At 42.4% G+C, this 18477-nt stretch overlaps 1 protein-coding gene across 2 annotated transcripts in view; it reads right to left on the bottom strand.

The window, feature by feature from the left end:
- LOC142495340 (EF-hand calcium-binding domain-containing protein 6-like) overlaps positions 1-17856 on the bottom strand; it is a 150747-nt gene extending 132891 nt beyond the window's left edge. For both annotated transcript variants that reach the window (XM_075600678.1, XM_075600679.1), the window contains exon 1: positions 17549-17856. In XM_075600678.1, coding sequence (XP_075456793.1) covers positions 17549-17774 — 226 coding nt within the window. In that variant the 5' untranslated portion in view covers positions 17775-17856. The remainder of the gene's footprint in view (positions 1-17548) is intronic.
- Positions 17857-18477: the final 621 nt, after the last annotated feature.

Genomic DNA, 18477 nt, shown 5'->3' with positions numbered 1-18477 from the left:
CAAATGGACATACAGTAATATTTACAGTTGCTATATATATATAAAGATATATATATAGATATATATAGAAATATATAGATATATATAGATATTGCTACATTGAAGGCCTTGTTGTGTGCAAACAGGCCTTGTTGTAATTATCTTAACAGTTCATTAAAGTTTATAACATTACTGGGTCAGTATGTTTGGGGGCCTAATTGAGTCAGCTGTGTAGAAGTTGTATTTAACAGCAAACAAGGCCTCTTTGCAGCCATGAAGGCCTGTACTGTTCATTCTGATTATATATATATATTATATATAGAGTGCAAAACTAAATGCATAGATGTGTGTAAGCAGGCCTTGTTGTAATCATATTCAAAGTTAAATACAGCTGAGTGAATTAGGGGCTCACTCATACTGATACCATAATTGTAGCAAGTGTCCTAACATTTATATCTCATTAACACACGGCCTGATTGCTGACAACACTGGCAAAGATATATATATATATATATATATATATATATATATGTTAATATATATATACACACACACACACACACACACACGCACACAATGTGTGTGTATGTGTGTGTGTGTGTGTGTGTGTGTGTGTGTGTGTGTGTATACATATATAGATAGAGATACAGAGAGACTACAGATATATTCATACAGCCTTACAGATCTGTTATTGTAACCAAAAATCATACATGATCACATGCCAACATTATGAACTATGAAAGAAGATTAAGGTAAGTAATGTCTTACAGAGTTAAGACACAAGAAAACATAACATTAAAATATATGCTGTTATATGGGTACTTACTTAAAGTTGTATGTCAATAATATTAGCATGAAATTACTATCTACATTAAAAAAATAACCCAGATACATCTCATCTTGAACAAGAGCTAAGTGAATGTCATCTTCCATTAACATGCCAAGTGTGTAATAATGTTATACCCTGAATCAACTGATGATTAATAGATATTCATATGTTATAAAATATGCATTCATTCAGTCAGTGAGCATTTATAAACATTCATGTGTACAAGGACATACTTGCATGTTATGAAGCATCTGTACATGATCATACATACACTATGCATGAAATAGTCTGCAGTAAACAACACCAGTACACCAAAATTTTTAGTGAATGTGATTATTTATTTTTGTTTATCCTTTTGAGAGCGAGTCACAGGCCTGCTTGTTGGCTGTTGTGTTTGCCTTTTCCCTCTGCCAAGCAAGTACTCTGGCCTTAACTGTACCACTTGTACTGGCCTGTGGCAGTTCAGTGGCACTGGGTGTGGGCTGTGGCACTTCAGTGGCACTTAGTGTGGGCTGTTGCACTTCAGGGGCACTAAGTGTGGGATGTGGCAGTTCTGGGGCACTGGGTGTTGCCTGTGGCAGTTCAGGGGCACTGGGTGTGGGCTGTGGCTGTTCAGGGGCACTGGGTGTGGGCTGTGGCAGTTGTGAAACACTTGATAAACATTGCCAGAGTGATGGTGGAGCACTTTCTTGTTTTTGTGTTTTAATCTTCTTCCAAAAGCTGGTTATTAGTAATTGTTGCCCTAACTTTCTTTTGCGTGTCTCATTTGTAGGTGTCGGTTCCATATTTTGAACAGATGTAAGCGGTTGGATGTTGACAGGGACCTGCACAGAACTTGCACCTACTGTACCGGTATCATCCAGAACTGGGGAATGAAGAACTGATTACTCTGGAGAAAAAGTAGCAGCATGTAAAGATCCATCCTCTGATGGGGTAAAGTGAAACTGATTTGCTTGGCTTACATTCAGAACTAGTGCTTGTAATGTCCTGTTTACATTTTGGATTTCTTTAGGAACTTGGATGATGACTTTTTTAATTTGTGACATTTCTGATATTGACCTTTCATGCATCCTTTCATGCAGTGACATTATCCTTTCAAGCATTCACATCATTTCTGAATGGCGACGATTTTCTTCACCCAAGTTTCGTTCTTCAGAAGCTGCAATAGCTGAGTATGTGTCACGAGCAGGAGGACTTGAATGCTGTGTTAATCCAGGAGTGTCAACATCTTCATGGTCACTTGAGTGAATTTGTCCTTGAGCGGCAACATCTGGTTCTACAAATAAAGAAAGACATTATGAACTTGTAAGGATTATGGAGCCACGCCGTTCACGGCGTGTCTCCCACTTACCTGCTACCCCGTCTGACATCCTCGTGGCTCGCATGGACGCCGGAGACAAGCGCGTGAGTTCCTGTGTAGAGCGCGCGCGCGCATGTCCTTCTTCCTCTTCTGCCCTCGGATCAGGGCGTGGGGCCGCGCACGCAGCCGCGGGCGCTGCTACACGGAGGCGTGGCCACACAGAGGCGCAACCGCCTCTTAAAGGTACAGTCAACCAAACTGTTGCTGTAATTGAATGCAGTCAGATTGCTGCCCTTTATGCCTCATCTCCTGGGACTCATGAGGGACCTATCCCTGCTGCAGCTGGCTCCTTCTACACACCCCTTTATGGCTGCAATGCTATTGGACCCTCTCTCCTTTATATACCTGCCAAAATCGGAATCACCTTGTGCCAGGAGGGAAGATGAATCAGCAGGCACTACGGTGCAGGAAATATTCGGAGAGGCTGGACTGTACTGCCGAAAAAATCCTTTATTCAAACATTGTTTTAAAAATTAAGAGGAGGGAAGAGAACCCCTATTTTTTTGGGGCTCCACCCCAATATTTTTCTACTTACCTGCCAAAATCACTGGTTCTTTGGCTGAGCATAGTTCCAGTTGTCCTTACCATTCTCTGCCTCCCTAGTTCTATTTTGCAGACCTCCTCGTGAACCAAACCGGCTTCCGCTAGGTCTTCCTGTACCTCTGGCATCCTGAACTCGGCACACGGCTACACGACTCTCCGCACCTCTGGCATCCCGATCCTGGCTTACGGTAAACGACAACGTACCTCTCTCTAACCCTGGATTTGGCAAACGGCACTCTCTACCAACCGTACCTCTCCTGCCCCGATCCAGAATCCCCGACCAATCTACTTTCAAGACGTGTCCTCGTGGCTGTGGGTGGCGTTCCAACCTTCCCACCTCAGCACAGTGGTCCCGTCTCGTTTGTGGTGAGCACATCCTAACATTATGCTCAGCCCAACAAACATGGACCCCGCTGAGGTGGAGCAGACTTTAAATGCCCATACTGCTCTGTTTACCAGATTAGAGACTTATCTGGAGCAATCCGATAGACGGATGGATACCATACAGCAAAGCCTCCACGCTCTTACTCTTCAAGTCCGAACCCTCACTCGGCAATCTCCACTCGTGGCACCCCCTGCATAGGCTAATCCTTTTTCGTTATCTCCGTTCACTCCGGAACCACGTATTCCACCACCAAAACATTATGCGGGGGATCCTCAAGGATGTCGGGGTTTCATTAACTAATGTCTTGTACAATTTCGTCTCTCTCCCTCTCGCTTTGTGTCTTCTGTCTCCAGGGTTGGCTACATCTACTTCCTTCTCACCGACCAGGCACTGGCATGGGCCTCTCCCATCTGGGAACAACAGGGGGCGCTCACACAGGACATCGATCTCTTCGTTGAGGAATTCCGAAGAGTTTTTGATACCCCAGCATGGAAGTTAACGGCAGCTTCTGATCTTCACCACATAAACCAGGGAGACCGTTCGGTTGCTGTATATGCTGTGGAGTTCCGCACTCTTGCTGCTGAGACGGGTTGGAACGATGAAGCTCTATCTTCCGCGTTCTGGCAAGGATTGTCGGAGACCCTAAAGGACGAGCTCGCCGCACGAGATCGCCCTACTAACCTAGAGGAGTTAATCACTCTGGCTATTCGGGTGGATCAACGCCTACTGGAACGAAAATACGAACGTTCTCATTACCGTTTACGGGTTCCAAGAACTCTTGCACCCTCCTTCGTGGCTCCGTCACCTTCTTCCGGGGACATTCCTGAACCCATGCAGTTGGGGGGCAACAGACTATCTTCTGCTGAGACGTTACGTAGGCGCACGGCCGGGCTTTGGATGTACTGTGGCAATTCCACTCACGCCTTACCCCAGTGTCCCCATAGACCGGGAAACGCCAGCTCCCAGTGAGATCCGGGAGAGTTTCATTGGGAATATTGACACCTTCTTCCATCATCCAAAACATCCTTCCCACCAGGATAGTCTTGCCTATAATCCTGTCTGGAGAGGGGTTTCACACCCGGGCACGGGCGTTCATTGATTCCGGTTCTGCAGGTAATTTCATTGATGAGACTTTTGCTAGACAGAACAATATTCCTTTTGTCAACAAGAAGACGCCTGTAGGTCTGGAGGCCATCGATGGTCGACCTCTAAAGCCAGCATTTATCACGCTTCAGACGGTACCTCTTCTACTGCAGTTCGTTGACGTCCATACTGAGATCATTAATCTCGATGTAATTCACACGCCCTCTGCTGAGTTGATTTTGGGTCTTCCCTGGCTTCAACTTCATAATCCTCGCATCGACTGGACGGATCAGGAACCGGTTCAGTGGGCTCCTTCTTGTGCCAAGACATGTACCAGGGTTTTCCAGAGGATTGGAGGAGTGTCTACCATATCCGAGAAGATCAACTCCTTACCTTCTGTGTACTGGGATTTCTGTGACGTATTTGACAAGGCACGTTCTGAGGTACTACCGTCGCACCGTCCTTTTGATTGTCCCATTGACTTACTTCCTGGCGCACCTCTTCCCAGGGGAAGATCCTATCCTCTCTCTCTCCCAGAGACAAAAGCTATGAACATCTACATTGCCGAGAACTTGGAGAGGGGTTTCATCAGAAAGTCTTCCTCCCCAGTCGGAGCAGGCTTCTTCTTTGTCAAGAAGAAGGACGGGTCTCTCCGTCCATGCATAGACTATCGGGGTTTGAATAATATCACACACAAGAATCGCTACCCTCTACCTTTGATTCCGGAATTATTCGACCGCCTCCAGGGAGCAACCATCTTTTCTAAATTGGATCTGAGAGGTGCCTACAATTTAGTAAGGATACGAGAGGGGGACGAGTGGAAGAATGCTTTCAACACCCATGACGGCCACTACGAGTATCTTGTTATGCCTTTCGGGTTGTGCAACGCACCAGCAGTTTTCCAGGATTTTGTCAACGAGATCTTTCGGGACATTCTCAACACTTTTCTTATTGTTTATTTAGATGACATCCTCATCTTTTCTAAGACCGTTCAAGATCACATTAAACACGTTCAACAAGTACTATTACGTCTGCGGGAGAACCATCTTTTTGCTAAATTGGAGAAGTGTCAGTTCCACCTCAAATCCGTGGCGTTCTTGGGTTACGTTATCTCGGATTCCGGTTTCAAAATGGATCCAGAGAAACTTAAAGCTATCTTGGATTGGCCTCTTCCGACTACTCTCAAAGCCGTACAACGCTTTTTAGGTTTCGCGAATTATTATCGACGTTTCATCCGCAATTTTTCTGATACCGTATCCTCCATAACTGCCCTCACTAAGAAAGGTGCAGATCCGTCATCATGGTCAGTGACCGCTAAAGAGGCGTTTGATAGTCTCAAGAAGGCTTTTGTGTCTGCTCCCATCCTCACCCACCCAGATCCTGGACTCCCGTTCACCTTGGAGGTAGATGCTTCGGACATTGGGGCTGGGGCTGTTCTGTCCCAGAGAACTTCTCCGTTAGCCAGACTGCATCCATGTGCTTTTTTTTCTAAGAAATTTTCATCCGCTGAACAGAATTATGATGTCGGAAATAGGGAGCTTTTTGCGATCAAATTGGCGTTAGAGGAGTGGAGACATTTCTTAGAGGGTACTGAGACACCCATTACCATTCTTACGGATCATAAGAACCTCCTTTACTTGGAGGGAGCACATCAGTTGAATGCTCGACAAGCCCGCTGGGCTTTGTTTTTTTCACGATTTAATTTTCTTATTTCCTTCATTCCTGGCTCCAAGAACCTAAAGGCGGACGCCCTATCTCGACAATTCCTTACGGATGACAGGTCCGAGGAACAGCTTGAGTCTATTATCCCCTCTAGTTGTATCCTGTCTGCCAACTCCTTTGATGTCATGAGCAAGATTCAGTCTGAACAGTCACAGACTCCGGGGGGACTCAAGGTTCCGGAGGGTAAGACTCTACACGGCACCTCAACACCGCAAGAAGGTCCTCGAGTGGTGTCATTCGTCTAAATCGGCAGGACACCCAGGGATACGGAAGACCAACGACCTGGTTCAACGTACCTTCTGGTGGCCAGAGAGGGCTAAAGACGTAGAAGAGTTTATCAAAGCATGTAGCATTTGCGCTCGTAACAAGGTACCTCGTGTCAGACCCGCTGGGCTACTTCTTCCATTACCCATTCCAGATCGTCCCTGGAGTCATATCTCTATGGATTTCATTGTGGAACTTCCAGAGTTCAAAGGGAAGAATACTATTTTGGTGGTCATCGATCGTTTTTCCAAACAAACGCACCTTGTTCCTTTGAGGGGTCTCCCAAATTCCCCCAGGCTGGCAGATGTGTTTATTCAGGAGATTTTTCGCCTTCACGGAGTTCCTTCTACCATTGTCTCTGACCGGGGCTCGCAATTCGTGTCAAGATTTTGGCGTGCCTTTTCCAAAAGATTGGGGATCTCTCTTCAGTTCTCCTCAGGATACCATCCACAGACCAATGGGCAAACGGAGAGGGTCAATCAAAGCTTGGAACAATATCTCCGATGTTTCATAACGGATACACAGGAGGACTGGGTGGATCTACTTCCTTGGGCCGAGTTTGCTCTGAACTCTCTCCGCAATGACTCTACCCAAGAATCTCCGTTCTTTATAAATTATGGATTCCATCCTTCCCGGTTACCCTTCTCTTCACTACCATCAGGGGTACCAGCAGTGGACAAACACGTCTCCCACCTGAAGGTTTTGTGGTCTAAGATACAGGAGAACTTGAAGGTAGCTACAGGGAGACAGAAACTCCAAGCAGATCGCCTTCGACGACAAGTGCCGGAGTTCGTCCCAGGGGACAGGGTGTGGCTTTCATCTAGGAATATCCGGCTGAAGGTTCCCACCATGAAGCTTGCTCCCAAGTTCCTCGGTCCCTTTCCCGTGGTTAGGAGGATTAACCCTGTGGCTTACGAGCTACGCCTTCCACCTTCTATGAAGATTCCATCGGTTTTTCATGTGTCATTACTTAAACCGGTGTTTCGCAGCCCTCGTTTTTCCAAGAAAACCTCTTCTCCACGTCCGATTATGATTTCGGGTCAACAGGAGTACGAGGTCCAGTTTGTCCTGGATTCAAGAATTTCCAGAGGAGGAGTACAATACCTGGTTCACTGGAGGGGGTTCGGACCAGAGGAACGTTCATGGATTCCTCACCGGGATCTTCACGCACCTCAGCTTCTACGGGCTTTTCATCACAAAAACCCTTCCAAGCCTTATCATGGTCGCCCGGAGGTCGCCCCTGAAGGGGGGGGTACTGTAAGGATTATGGAGCTACGCCGTTCACGGCGTGTCTCCCACTTACCTGCTGCCCCGTCTGACATCCTCGTGGCTCGCATGGACGCCGGAGACAAGCGCGTGAGTTCCTGTGTAGAGCGCGCGCGCGCACGTCCTTCTTCCTCATCTGCCCTCGAATCAGGGCGTGGGGCCGCGCACGCAGCCGCGGGCGCTGCTACACAGAGGCGCGGCCACACGGAGGCGCAACCGCCTCTTAAAGGTACAGTCAACCAAACTGTTGCTGCAATTGAATGCAGTCAGATTGCTGCCCTTTATGCCTCATCTCCTGGGACTCATGAGGGACCTATCCCTGCTGCAGCTGGCTCCTTCTACACACCCCTTTATGGCTGCAATGCTATTTGACCCTCTCTCCTTTATATACCTGCCAAAATCACTGGTTCTTTGGCTGAGCATAGTTCCAGTTGTCCTTACCATTCTCTGCCTCCCTAGTTCTATTTTGCAGACCTCCTCGTGAACCAAACCGGCTTCCGCTACGTCTTCCTGTACCTCTGGCATCCCGAACTCGGCACACGGCTACACGACTCTCCGCACCTCTGGCATCCCAATCCTGGCTTACGGTAAACGACAACGTACCTCTCTCTAACCCTGGATTTGGCAAACGGCACTCTCTACCAACCGTACCTCTCCTGCCCCGATCCGGAATCCCCGACCAATCTACTTTCAAGACGTGTTCTCGTGGCTGTGGGTGGCGTTCCAACCTTCCCACCTCAGCACCGTGGTCCCGTCTCGTTTGTGGTGAGCACATCCTAACAGAACTGCCATGGAACTTTCACTTTGTTTTCACTATAATGATAGTTGTTCTCATAGTGGAACACATAACATGTTTCCATAATTTTTTATTGGTGTCCAATTAAAAGATGATGCTTGAAGTAACAATGATGTTTCGACTCAGTGTGAAAGAAGAATGAATTAAAGGTTGTTGTAACATCACAACTCCTAGCTGATACTTTAAAACACACATAATACATGTTGTCAGGAAACACTACATCTTCTGTGACAATAACTGATGTGAAGTTCATTACATGTGAAAGGCATTTATTTTGCATGGCAAATGAAATTCTTCAAATGTACACATTATATGGGCTGCACCTCATACACTCCCCTTCCATTCTTGATGATTACCTTGATGAGACAGGTGATGAGACATGTTCAGTGTCAGGTGACACAGGAGCTGCAGGAGCAACTATATAGAAGAATAACATCAGAATTTAATTGTCATGTGTACATAATTAACATGAAGTATCTGTAGTGGGAGTAGTTATGGCTAAATATCAGCATTACATAACGACATCACAATGATATGGTTAGGGCAATCTGTATATTATCCATCTTAACATAAATGTACATGTGAACCTAATCGGCACATTTATTTTAAACACCATACAACATACAATGTTCATGCAGGAATGCATTGTAAAATTAAGTGTTCTGTTCTACATACACTGCATATGTTGTGTAGCAATCTAACTAGAATAATGTACATCACTACCATGAAAGCAAAGTTGACTCTGCTTAGAATTCAGCACCTAATTGTGGAAATATGTATGAATGTGTTTAGAGATCTGTCCGAACATTTAAGAGAAGCAGGTGTAGCGCTCAATGTGGCTGACACTCAGCAACACATGCAGTGTGTCGCTCACAGATGGTACTGGTGTGATAAGGTGGTGTATCTATAACGTTAAAAGAATATATGAGTGAACGAATGACTAACGTACGTTTTAATATATAGTGGACTGGTGGGTGAAAGTATTCAGATAATTACCATTTCAAATGAATGTGATGAACTTCTGTTCACCTTGTCAGCTTCTAACAACTGTAGTCCCTCCCCCAAGACGTGACACCACCCTGACCTTTTATTTGCTTCTACCACCTGTAAGCCGTCCCACAAGACTTGACCCTACCATGACCCTGTGATCTGGCTCTGTGCCCGACACCACCCCCTCTGTTCACCTCTATGCTGTGATTACATATTAATTGCAGCTGGTTTCACACACCGGTACATGAGCGATATAAAAATATGAAGTGAGCTACATATGAACACAATTAAATACCATATGGTACATGTTCCTATTTATGCTCACGTTATACTACATGAAGCGAAAAAAGAGCTTTAATAAAACATAACGAAATTTGTTTGTGCAAATTATTTATGTTCGCCTTTGAATGCTCAATATTCCATGCAAGACTTGATTAGGCAGTCATGGCCTGTTTATAGGTGTAACATAGATTATCACTAATATTGTTTGTAAAAAGATTCACACATAGATTGAGCTTTCAACTATAGGGCAAAGATGTTGAATGCTTTGTAAAGTAGAAGGTTGCAGTGTGTGTTATTTGGAAGATCATTACACATAATCCCTTCATGCAGGTCAAGTTGCGTATGTTTACTCATAATGATGTCATCCACGATAGCTGAGCCAATACATGTTTCCAAACACACATAGATATATATATATATATAATATTTTTTTGTTTTTTTAGGACAACTATATATAAATATATATATATATAGATAGATATATTAAGAGAGAGAGAGACATATATACAGATATATATGTAGGTATGCTTATATTGGGAAAAAACTATAAGTTTCAGCGGAAATATAGATAAGAACTGTAACATACGACACGCGTAGTACAGTAACATTTGTCACCTGGTGGAAATTAAGCCGAATAAATTCGGATATCTCTGTCCCCTGGCAAACGCTCCACGACGACAGGAAGAAATTTTTCCCGCATCTGCTCCTCCAATGGAGTTAACATTAGAGCTTGTGCTGGCGGCCCACCTCCAGTGGCAGAAGCATGCATCCGTTGTGCTTGGAATTTTTTCTTTAAGTTTGCCCTGATATCATCGAATCTCTTCCGACAATTTGCCCGGTCCCTGACATGATTCCCACATGCAGACACAGCCAATGTTATTTGATCCCACATTTCTTTTTTTGATGCTGAACTTGTCCGCCCTTGAAATATATACAAAATATATGACGTTAATTATTATTAGAAAAACTAGCAGTTTCCTAAACTGCTACCTGTTCCAAGAGATACCAAACATGCTGGCTTAGGTTGAATATGTGTACCACATGAGCATTTACGTGGAAACATACAAATCTAAGGAAGCTTGCATGAATATTGTATGAACTTTGGCAAACTTTTTAGACTGATTGTTATGGTCGTTATAACGCATGAAGGATTATGTGTGTAACAATTAACTTTAATTGATAGATATTAGAGAATAATAGTTTGATATTAAGACATCTCACATGAGATAGGATAACATGTCTTTGAACAATCAATGCAAAGATAGACTTACCTAGTAAATGCCCATACAGAGAGTCATAGTGCTCCAAAATCCCTGTGACAAGAACTCTGTTTTCCTCTTCATTGAAATGAGGATTACGTGGCCACTCCACACGTTTCCTCTGACCCCGTGCAGCCACAGAGCTTGGCTGCTGTTGACTGGACTCTCCTTCTTCCAATGGAAGAGACTCCAAAAGCGGCCCACCACCAACCACCCCACCACCAGACACCCCAGCAGCAGAACCACCACCAGACACCCCAGCAGCACCAGCAACAGACACCCCATCAGCACCAGCAACAGACACCCCAGCAGCACCAGCAACAGAGCCACCAGCAGCACTCACACTCACAGCAACACCACTCGCACTCACAGCAACACCATTCGCACTCGCAACAGCACTCCCCTGAATCCTACGTTCACTCAGACGCGTACTCACACGACTACCAGTACCACTCACACCAGCATCACTCCTCCCATGCCTTTCGGCCATACCTATAGCACTCACAAAGAACAGAAAAGAAATTTAAAGACAATCGCACTGAACACTTACAAAGTGAAAACAAGACAAAGATGTTAACAAAACAACACAGGACAAACCTCTCACAATACACAACAACTCTCTCAGTCAATATGAAATATGTAAATCACCCAGCTCTGTGTGTGTCTCTCTCTCTCTCCCAACAACACAGAGAATGAATAAAAATACACGCTGCCTTTAAATGGGCCGCTCAATCCAAAACATGCTTGCTTCGGCAGATTCAGCAAGAAGTTTCATTGGCGAACCTAACACCACCTCGCCATGCACGCCGATACACCTGTGTGTGATCGGCAAATCATCGGCAGAGTGGGAACAAATGTTTTCGGCTTGATTCGGAAGGGATTCGGCACTTATTGCATACGGCGAGGGAAAATCGTCACAATCATGCCGATAAGGAACACTTGGCGAGAGGACTTTTTCGGCGCTTACTGCATAGAGCCCTATATCTCCGAATTTGGGAAGAGGAGCTCTTACTCGGTAAGGGTGCCTGATGGAAAGGGCTGTATGGTCAATAGTATTGCCACATTGCACTGTACTGTATGTTATGCAGAGGTATTCCCATGTGTATGCTGAAATGTCATCATCATATGCACTGTTATGCAAATGTATATTGCTATTGTGTGTTATGCAATTTACAGGTTGTTGCACAGTAAGGTAGTGTTATACCTACTGTAGTCCAAGTGGGGTCGTGGAGTTTTCACCACCCTCCTCGTCCGCTTCTTACAGGATTTGTATCTGGTAGACCAGGTTTGTCTAAAAAACTAGAGGCCGAGTGTGTGGGGGAAGAAGGATGGGATCTATAGTCAGTATAGACTCTAGTGGGTTTCGGTAGAGAGAGATCTGATTTGTTTTCGCTTGCGCTAAATTTCCACTCAGTGGAGGAATAAAGAGGTCTGACATTTTGTTTAGCTTTTTGGAGGTAGGTTCTAGATCTAAAGATCTTTCCCTCTTTAAAGACAGTCATGTCGCAAAGATATTTTCTTTGTTTCCTTTCTTTTATTTAAGTCATCAGTCTCTCTATATTTAGCTTGAGTCTTTGTCAAAGGTCTCAAAATCAGCATGGTCTTTCCATGTATGTACCTCGGTTAGTAGCTTTTCAATCTCTGAATTACTAGTCTCTAGTTTTTTGTCTCATATTCCACCAGTAGCTTCATCAAACTACATGAACAATGTAGAATACATTTTCCCCATGATTTCAAGAAAACCTCTTCCGTGATTTGATGGGAGGGTGCCAGATACACTCTTAGTCCCCTTGGTAACAGGTTGGCAGCTATATAATTCTCAAGACTGGCAACCTCCCACCAGATTTTAGTTTGTAAACTATACATCTTATCTACATTAGATAAATATTTATTGATGTCATGTGTTTGTGGAGTTTCTGATTTAATAATCACGTTGAGTGCCTTATTCTTCCAAATCCCAAAATCGGGTTGTAAGATAGAACGCCCGTCATAGTATAGAAGGATAAGATTTTCTTATGAAGAAATATATGTGAAAAATGTATTACCACATCAAATGTATAGAAATGCACATTTAATACATACCATAATAGTAGGAGGTATATATTAGGGAGCTAGTTGGTCGGAATAGGGTCCAAGCGACCCAATAGTTAACCATATAAAGAAGAGAAAACTAAAAGCTCAACCTTAATAAACTAGATATATTAATAGTAGGTAACGTGGGGTGCATGGGGTAATGAACATATATATATAAATATATATATACATATATATATATATATATATATATATATATATACACAAAACAAATGATCCAAGGGGATCAAAAAGACTTATCGCACAAATTGCACTCATCCACACTATTTTTACTAACACTGTATATATATTTACACTTAGTGAGTTCAATTATTAAATAAAGCTTTTTTTTTTTTTTTTTTGGAATATTCTGGCATGATCACTTGTCTCGTGGGCATACATTCTGTTACCATTTTGGAACGGGACTAGCCCAGATATAGGATATGAGTTCCTTTACTGTACATTATTAGAAGACTATCCGTCTCTGCTATAAGACATATCATTGTGGATGAGTGCAATTTGTGGGATAATTCTTTTTGGTCCCCTTGGACCATTTGTTGTGTATATATCTGTTCATTACCCCATGCTCCCCATTTTACCTACTATTAATATAACTAGTTTATTAAGGTTGCGTTTTTGGTTTTCTCTTCTTTATCTTCTTCTAAAAGAAACCTATACTCTGAAATGAAAAGCTCTGAAGACTATGAAAGACTCATACGCTGGTACGCGAAATGGTACCACAAATATAGGAAATACAAAGGATGGAAGTGAAGTTGGTAGAAAAAAAATGGCCACGGAAAATGAATAGTGGGGGTGGATGGAAAATACGTGTGCAGATACGATCTTTAGTCCAGGGACAGCCACTGACCTTTTACAAAGCTATTGTAGGGAAAGGATGAGAATAGCCTTGTCCATATGGTCAAAGCTGAATCGAGAAGTCAGTTGTACAAACAATGACCGCCTTTACCAAAAATAACTAATGTTTTGCTTTAACACACTGAAACATAGAAAAAAACACATAAATGGTGCACTTGTAAACCACGCAATACAATCAGTTTCATTCCAATAAGACCTTCCTTAAGTCAATGGCTTGTTGTTCTAAGCTAAGGCAACAATCTACTATTACATTCCATTCTATGGCTATTTATGCCTCTATTTTCACTATTAAAGTCCTCAGTATACTATAAATTCCTCTGTAAAGGCCACTCAAAACAGACAGTGAGAGATAAAGTACAGTAGAGAACAATGATGGGGATGAGGCAGTAGAAAGTTGAGTTAGTGATAAGTAAAGTGTAATAGTGTCATCTATATATATAAGACTGAAATAATGTTTGTGTGTGTATTTGTTCCCCCTGTGTGATTGGCCCTGCGTGTATTTCTTCCCTCTGTGTGATTGGCCCACGGACGGTCACAGCTCATTGGCCTGAATGTCACAGCAGGGCGTATCCCCTCACATTGCCTGCACCTCTTGGCCTCACTTGGAAACCACTCCTCGGTGCCGCCGGCCTCACCGCCTCACCTCTCTCCCCCCACAACCCACTCCGGTCAAAGGAAAAACACCCGCCACAGGCACCAATCCTCGGCGAACCCGGTCTCACCACGGGGCCCGGGACGCCAGTGCCCTTTGTCCCCCCCTGTTGGTGACCCTGATAACAATATTAAGAAAGCTATAATGATAATGACATTTATCGCAATAAATATCTAGGTGTTTTAAAATGAATGTTAAAAAAATAAATCATTTGAAAGATGTTAGGTTTAACATTTGTTACAAATTAAAGATGTTAAAAATATATATATTTTACATGTATATTTATAATACGTCCTTACAGTACTTCCATCTATCACTGAACGTCAGAAATTGGGAAAGCAAGGGATTAAGAGGAAGGGGGATGGAGAGTGAAGGATTTTGCTGGTAACTATTTTACATTGAGGCTACTGTGTCTTAAACTGCATGCCACTAACTGTGCCTAAAACATCAATGACTCTCCATGGGTGACTAACAGTAGTTTTCGTTATAGTAAAACATTTCAATACTGACCTATATTTTTTTAATTTTGCAATTGTATTGGTATTTTGCCCAACTCTAGGACTTGCCAACACAATAAGATAATTGCAATGCTTTGTCCTTCATATTGTTGAGAAAGCAATTATTTTAACCACTTCCGTAATTGTCCCTAGAACAATCATCATTTGCATACACATGTTCTGGACATGATGTCCAACACAATAACTAGGAAGAAAGTTGAGCTTCTTTTATATTCTTCTAATTTAAAATATGCTTATATTAGTAATAATTTATATATATATATATATATATATATATATATATATATATATATATATATATATATAGACAGAAAAAGAGAGAGAGCGCACGCCCCATAGCATAATACTGCATAAAATTTATTAAAACAAGGAAGGGGGATGGGAGGTGGGGGGGGGTAGGAATCGCACTCACAAGATGCAAATAGTTAAAAGGCAATTTGTGATTATATCACCACCATCCGGTTCTGGATACTGGAACACGTCTCCGTGGACTCCTTCAGGGCTGCCAGACACGATCACCAGGGACCAGATGTTAAAGGCTCCGTCCGCTGTCTGTATAGAGTCCAAAACTCCAGCTCGCACTTCCAATGGCCGCCGATCGTATTCCCGCGCTTGGTGTAGGCTGCTGCGCGTGCGCGGCGTCGTCGTGATGACGTAATCGCGCTCTCAGTACCCTAACGCGTTTCGTCACCTGACCGGTAACTTTCTCAAAGGGCTGATGTCGAAAGGAATCAAGTCCTGCCCTTATATAACCAGTACATAAATATTTTTTCTATATATATATAAAGAAGCCCTAGCACATTATTTATCAAAGTTTTATAGCAACATTTTATACTTTTTTTAAGGAAATGTACACTTTATTTATAATCATGAGATTAAAAGGGCAGTTAATCTATTAATATCATGATCAATAAAATAGCATTTACTAGTATATTATTAATAAACAATAAAATATAAATCAATAATAATAATATAAAAAAAAAACAGTCCTGTCCATATCTAATATATTGATAGTGCAGGTAAATCATTATCTTGGAAATCAGACACATTTATATTCATTTACAAAGTAAATATTAGTACCTATGTAAGTACAATGGAAACTACATGCTCCAGTACTGACTTTGTATGTTTTTCAGGCTTTTTTCATGTAAAAGTTATTTTACATTATATGGGTGTAAATTCTGTATCACCGCTGACTTGAAAGGGGAATTGCGGCCAAAGAATTTACCCCCTAATGTCTAGTTTAAGAACAAGGAGGAAGAAATGTCAGGAATGGGCAATTAAAGGAGTATATGAAACTCTACAAATGCTTTCAGAACTCTTTGTAGATACTATGTTTTAAGATAAGACAACGTTGATTTTTACTTCTGAAAAGTAACAGCATGGTCTTTGCCTGGTACAAAATTTGTAGGCAAATATGAAAATTAAAATGAATGCATAGAAGTTTAAATCATAAATGTGGAAGTTGTAATATCTCAGGTGTGTTAAAAGAACATAACTGTCTAAGCCATAAATAATTAAGTGCAGGCTCAAGGCTATTAATCCTGTGAGCTGGTTAAAATAAGATACTTGTTCAGCCTTATAAAACAGCCACCTGGGTAAGTGAAAGACTTGTTCAGCCTTCCCTTACCCTAACATGCCAGCCTAGCCCTAGTATGCCAGCCTAGCCCTTGACCTAGCCCTAATATACCAGCCTATCTCTAATTTGCCAGCCTAACACTTACCCCATCTCCAATATGCCAACCAAACCCTTATCCTTTCCCTAACATGACAGCCTAATCCTTGCTCTAACCACATGCCAGCCTCCCTAATATGCCAGCATAACTTTAATATTCAAACCTAAAACTAACCCTAATATTCCAGCCTAACCCTAATACAGTATTTAAGACTAAACCTAATATGTAAGACTAATATTTACCCTACACCAGCACGGTCCCAATCCTAATAATCTGGGAGAAAACCATTGTCAGTTAAATAAGAGAGAGGGATACAGTTATTGAGCTGGCTGCAAGGTAAATAAATACTTTGTTAAGTGAAAGTGTCAGCCACACCCCAAATATCGCAAACATTTGAATGTATCTGCAGTATATTTGAATAGTTATAATGTTGATGATAGTGTAACCCAAACGTAACATTTTCAGTAACAGATGTGCACAGCTGTGTGGCTATGGCCAAAAGTACAAGTCTAGAGAGACATAAATAAAAAGTGGGCAAGCTGTACCTGAATGCAAAGTTATGTTATTTGTAGAAGTGTTAGGATACACGATATAAAATCAATTGATTGTGATGAAACTGGCACAACTTCGCCTATATTGAAAAAATAACTGCAGATATTCTGTTTAATATGATACGCTGTAAAATACAGAGATTTATCATAAATGAAATATCACACACTGCACCTGGTTTTGCTATCTGATCTCTAAACAGCTCATGGTAACACAATGTATATCTCATCCTATAGGCTCTGTAACATCATGAAATCTCTCTCATTCAGATTAGTGAATTAACACCATTGAAGTCTTAAATAACTAATGTTTCTGGGAAAAAAACGTGTCTCCAAAATCAACATTGATTTAAAGTACCAACACCTTCAATTCTGGAGGATAATTTTTTTTTTGCCAAGTGACGGATGCCATTACAATACTATTGGGAACATATCATTCTTACTAACCTGGTGCCCACATTCTTGGGTGGCCAAGGTGTGACCCGGCAGTGAGGGCTCGAATCTTCATGTGACGATGAGCAGGCAGATTCCTCCCACTTACCAGAGATGCACCAGGGTTGAATAATCCCCTGGCAGGGAGGCTGCTCTGCCCTTCTATGGTGAGGGAAGAAGGGTCTCCTGACTTTATGCGGGAATTGCTTATTCTGGGCAGCAGCAAAGACGTCTCAGGCATTTCTGAATCTTCCCAAAACGAGCCTATTGCTAAAGGAAGTAACAAAATGTAGTCTGAAGAAGTGGAAAGACACAGTTGTATCCTGCAGAGATCACAGCTGAGATCACCATGCGTGACCAGGCAAGAGCTGTCAGTCTCTGCAGTTGTATGTGAGTTGCTGTGGTAACGGGGCAACATTGTATAACTGGGAGACTAAACCCTAAATTACTTTCTTGCACGTGCCTTGCAGAAAGAGGTGCGTGCACAGTGGGGCTGAGATTAAAAAGGTGTTACAAGTAGAGATTATCTATTGAAAGGGATAAAAAAAAAAGTGATTTGAAAGGCGTTGGGCATGATTCCCACAGTCTAGTAGCTTGAAGAAAGTTTCAATGCTGTTCCCATAAAATCTATCTTTGTTAAGTAAAGGGTCACGTCCTGTGTTCTGTATTGAAGAATTATTGAAGCACTATTTATGTGGGAAAAATAGGAAGGGGTAGATCCTTCATATGGAATAAATAATAATAATTATTATATTACATTAAAATAAATTACTTTTGAAGCTGCAGTCTGTGCTGTTTTTTTTTTGTGGGGGGGGGGGGGGGTTGCGAGGGTATATAAAAGCAAAAAAGTGAATACTGCTGGATTAGGATTAAAAAGAAGAGGGACTGTACATTTGTAAATACAACATGTAGTGGTACTCTCTATGGGTCTGAAAATAAAAAAA

This window comes from Ascaphus truei, chromosome 5 (assembly GCF_040206685.1).
Source record: "Ascaphus truei isolate aAscTru1 chromosome 5, aAscTru1.hap1, whole genome shotgun sequence".
Taxonomy (NCBI): Eukaryota; Metazoa; Chordata; class Amphibia; order Anura; family Ascaphidae; genus Ascaphus; species Ascaphus truei.
This window is presented reverse-complemented; position numbering and strand designations above follow the sequence as displayed.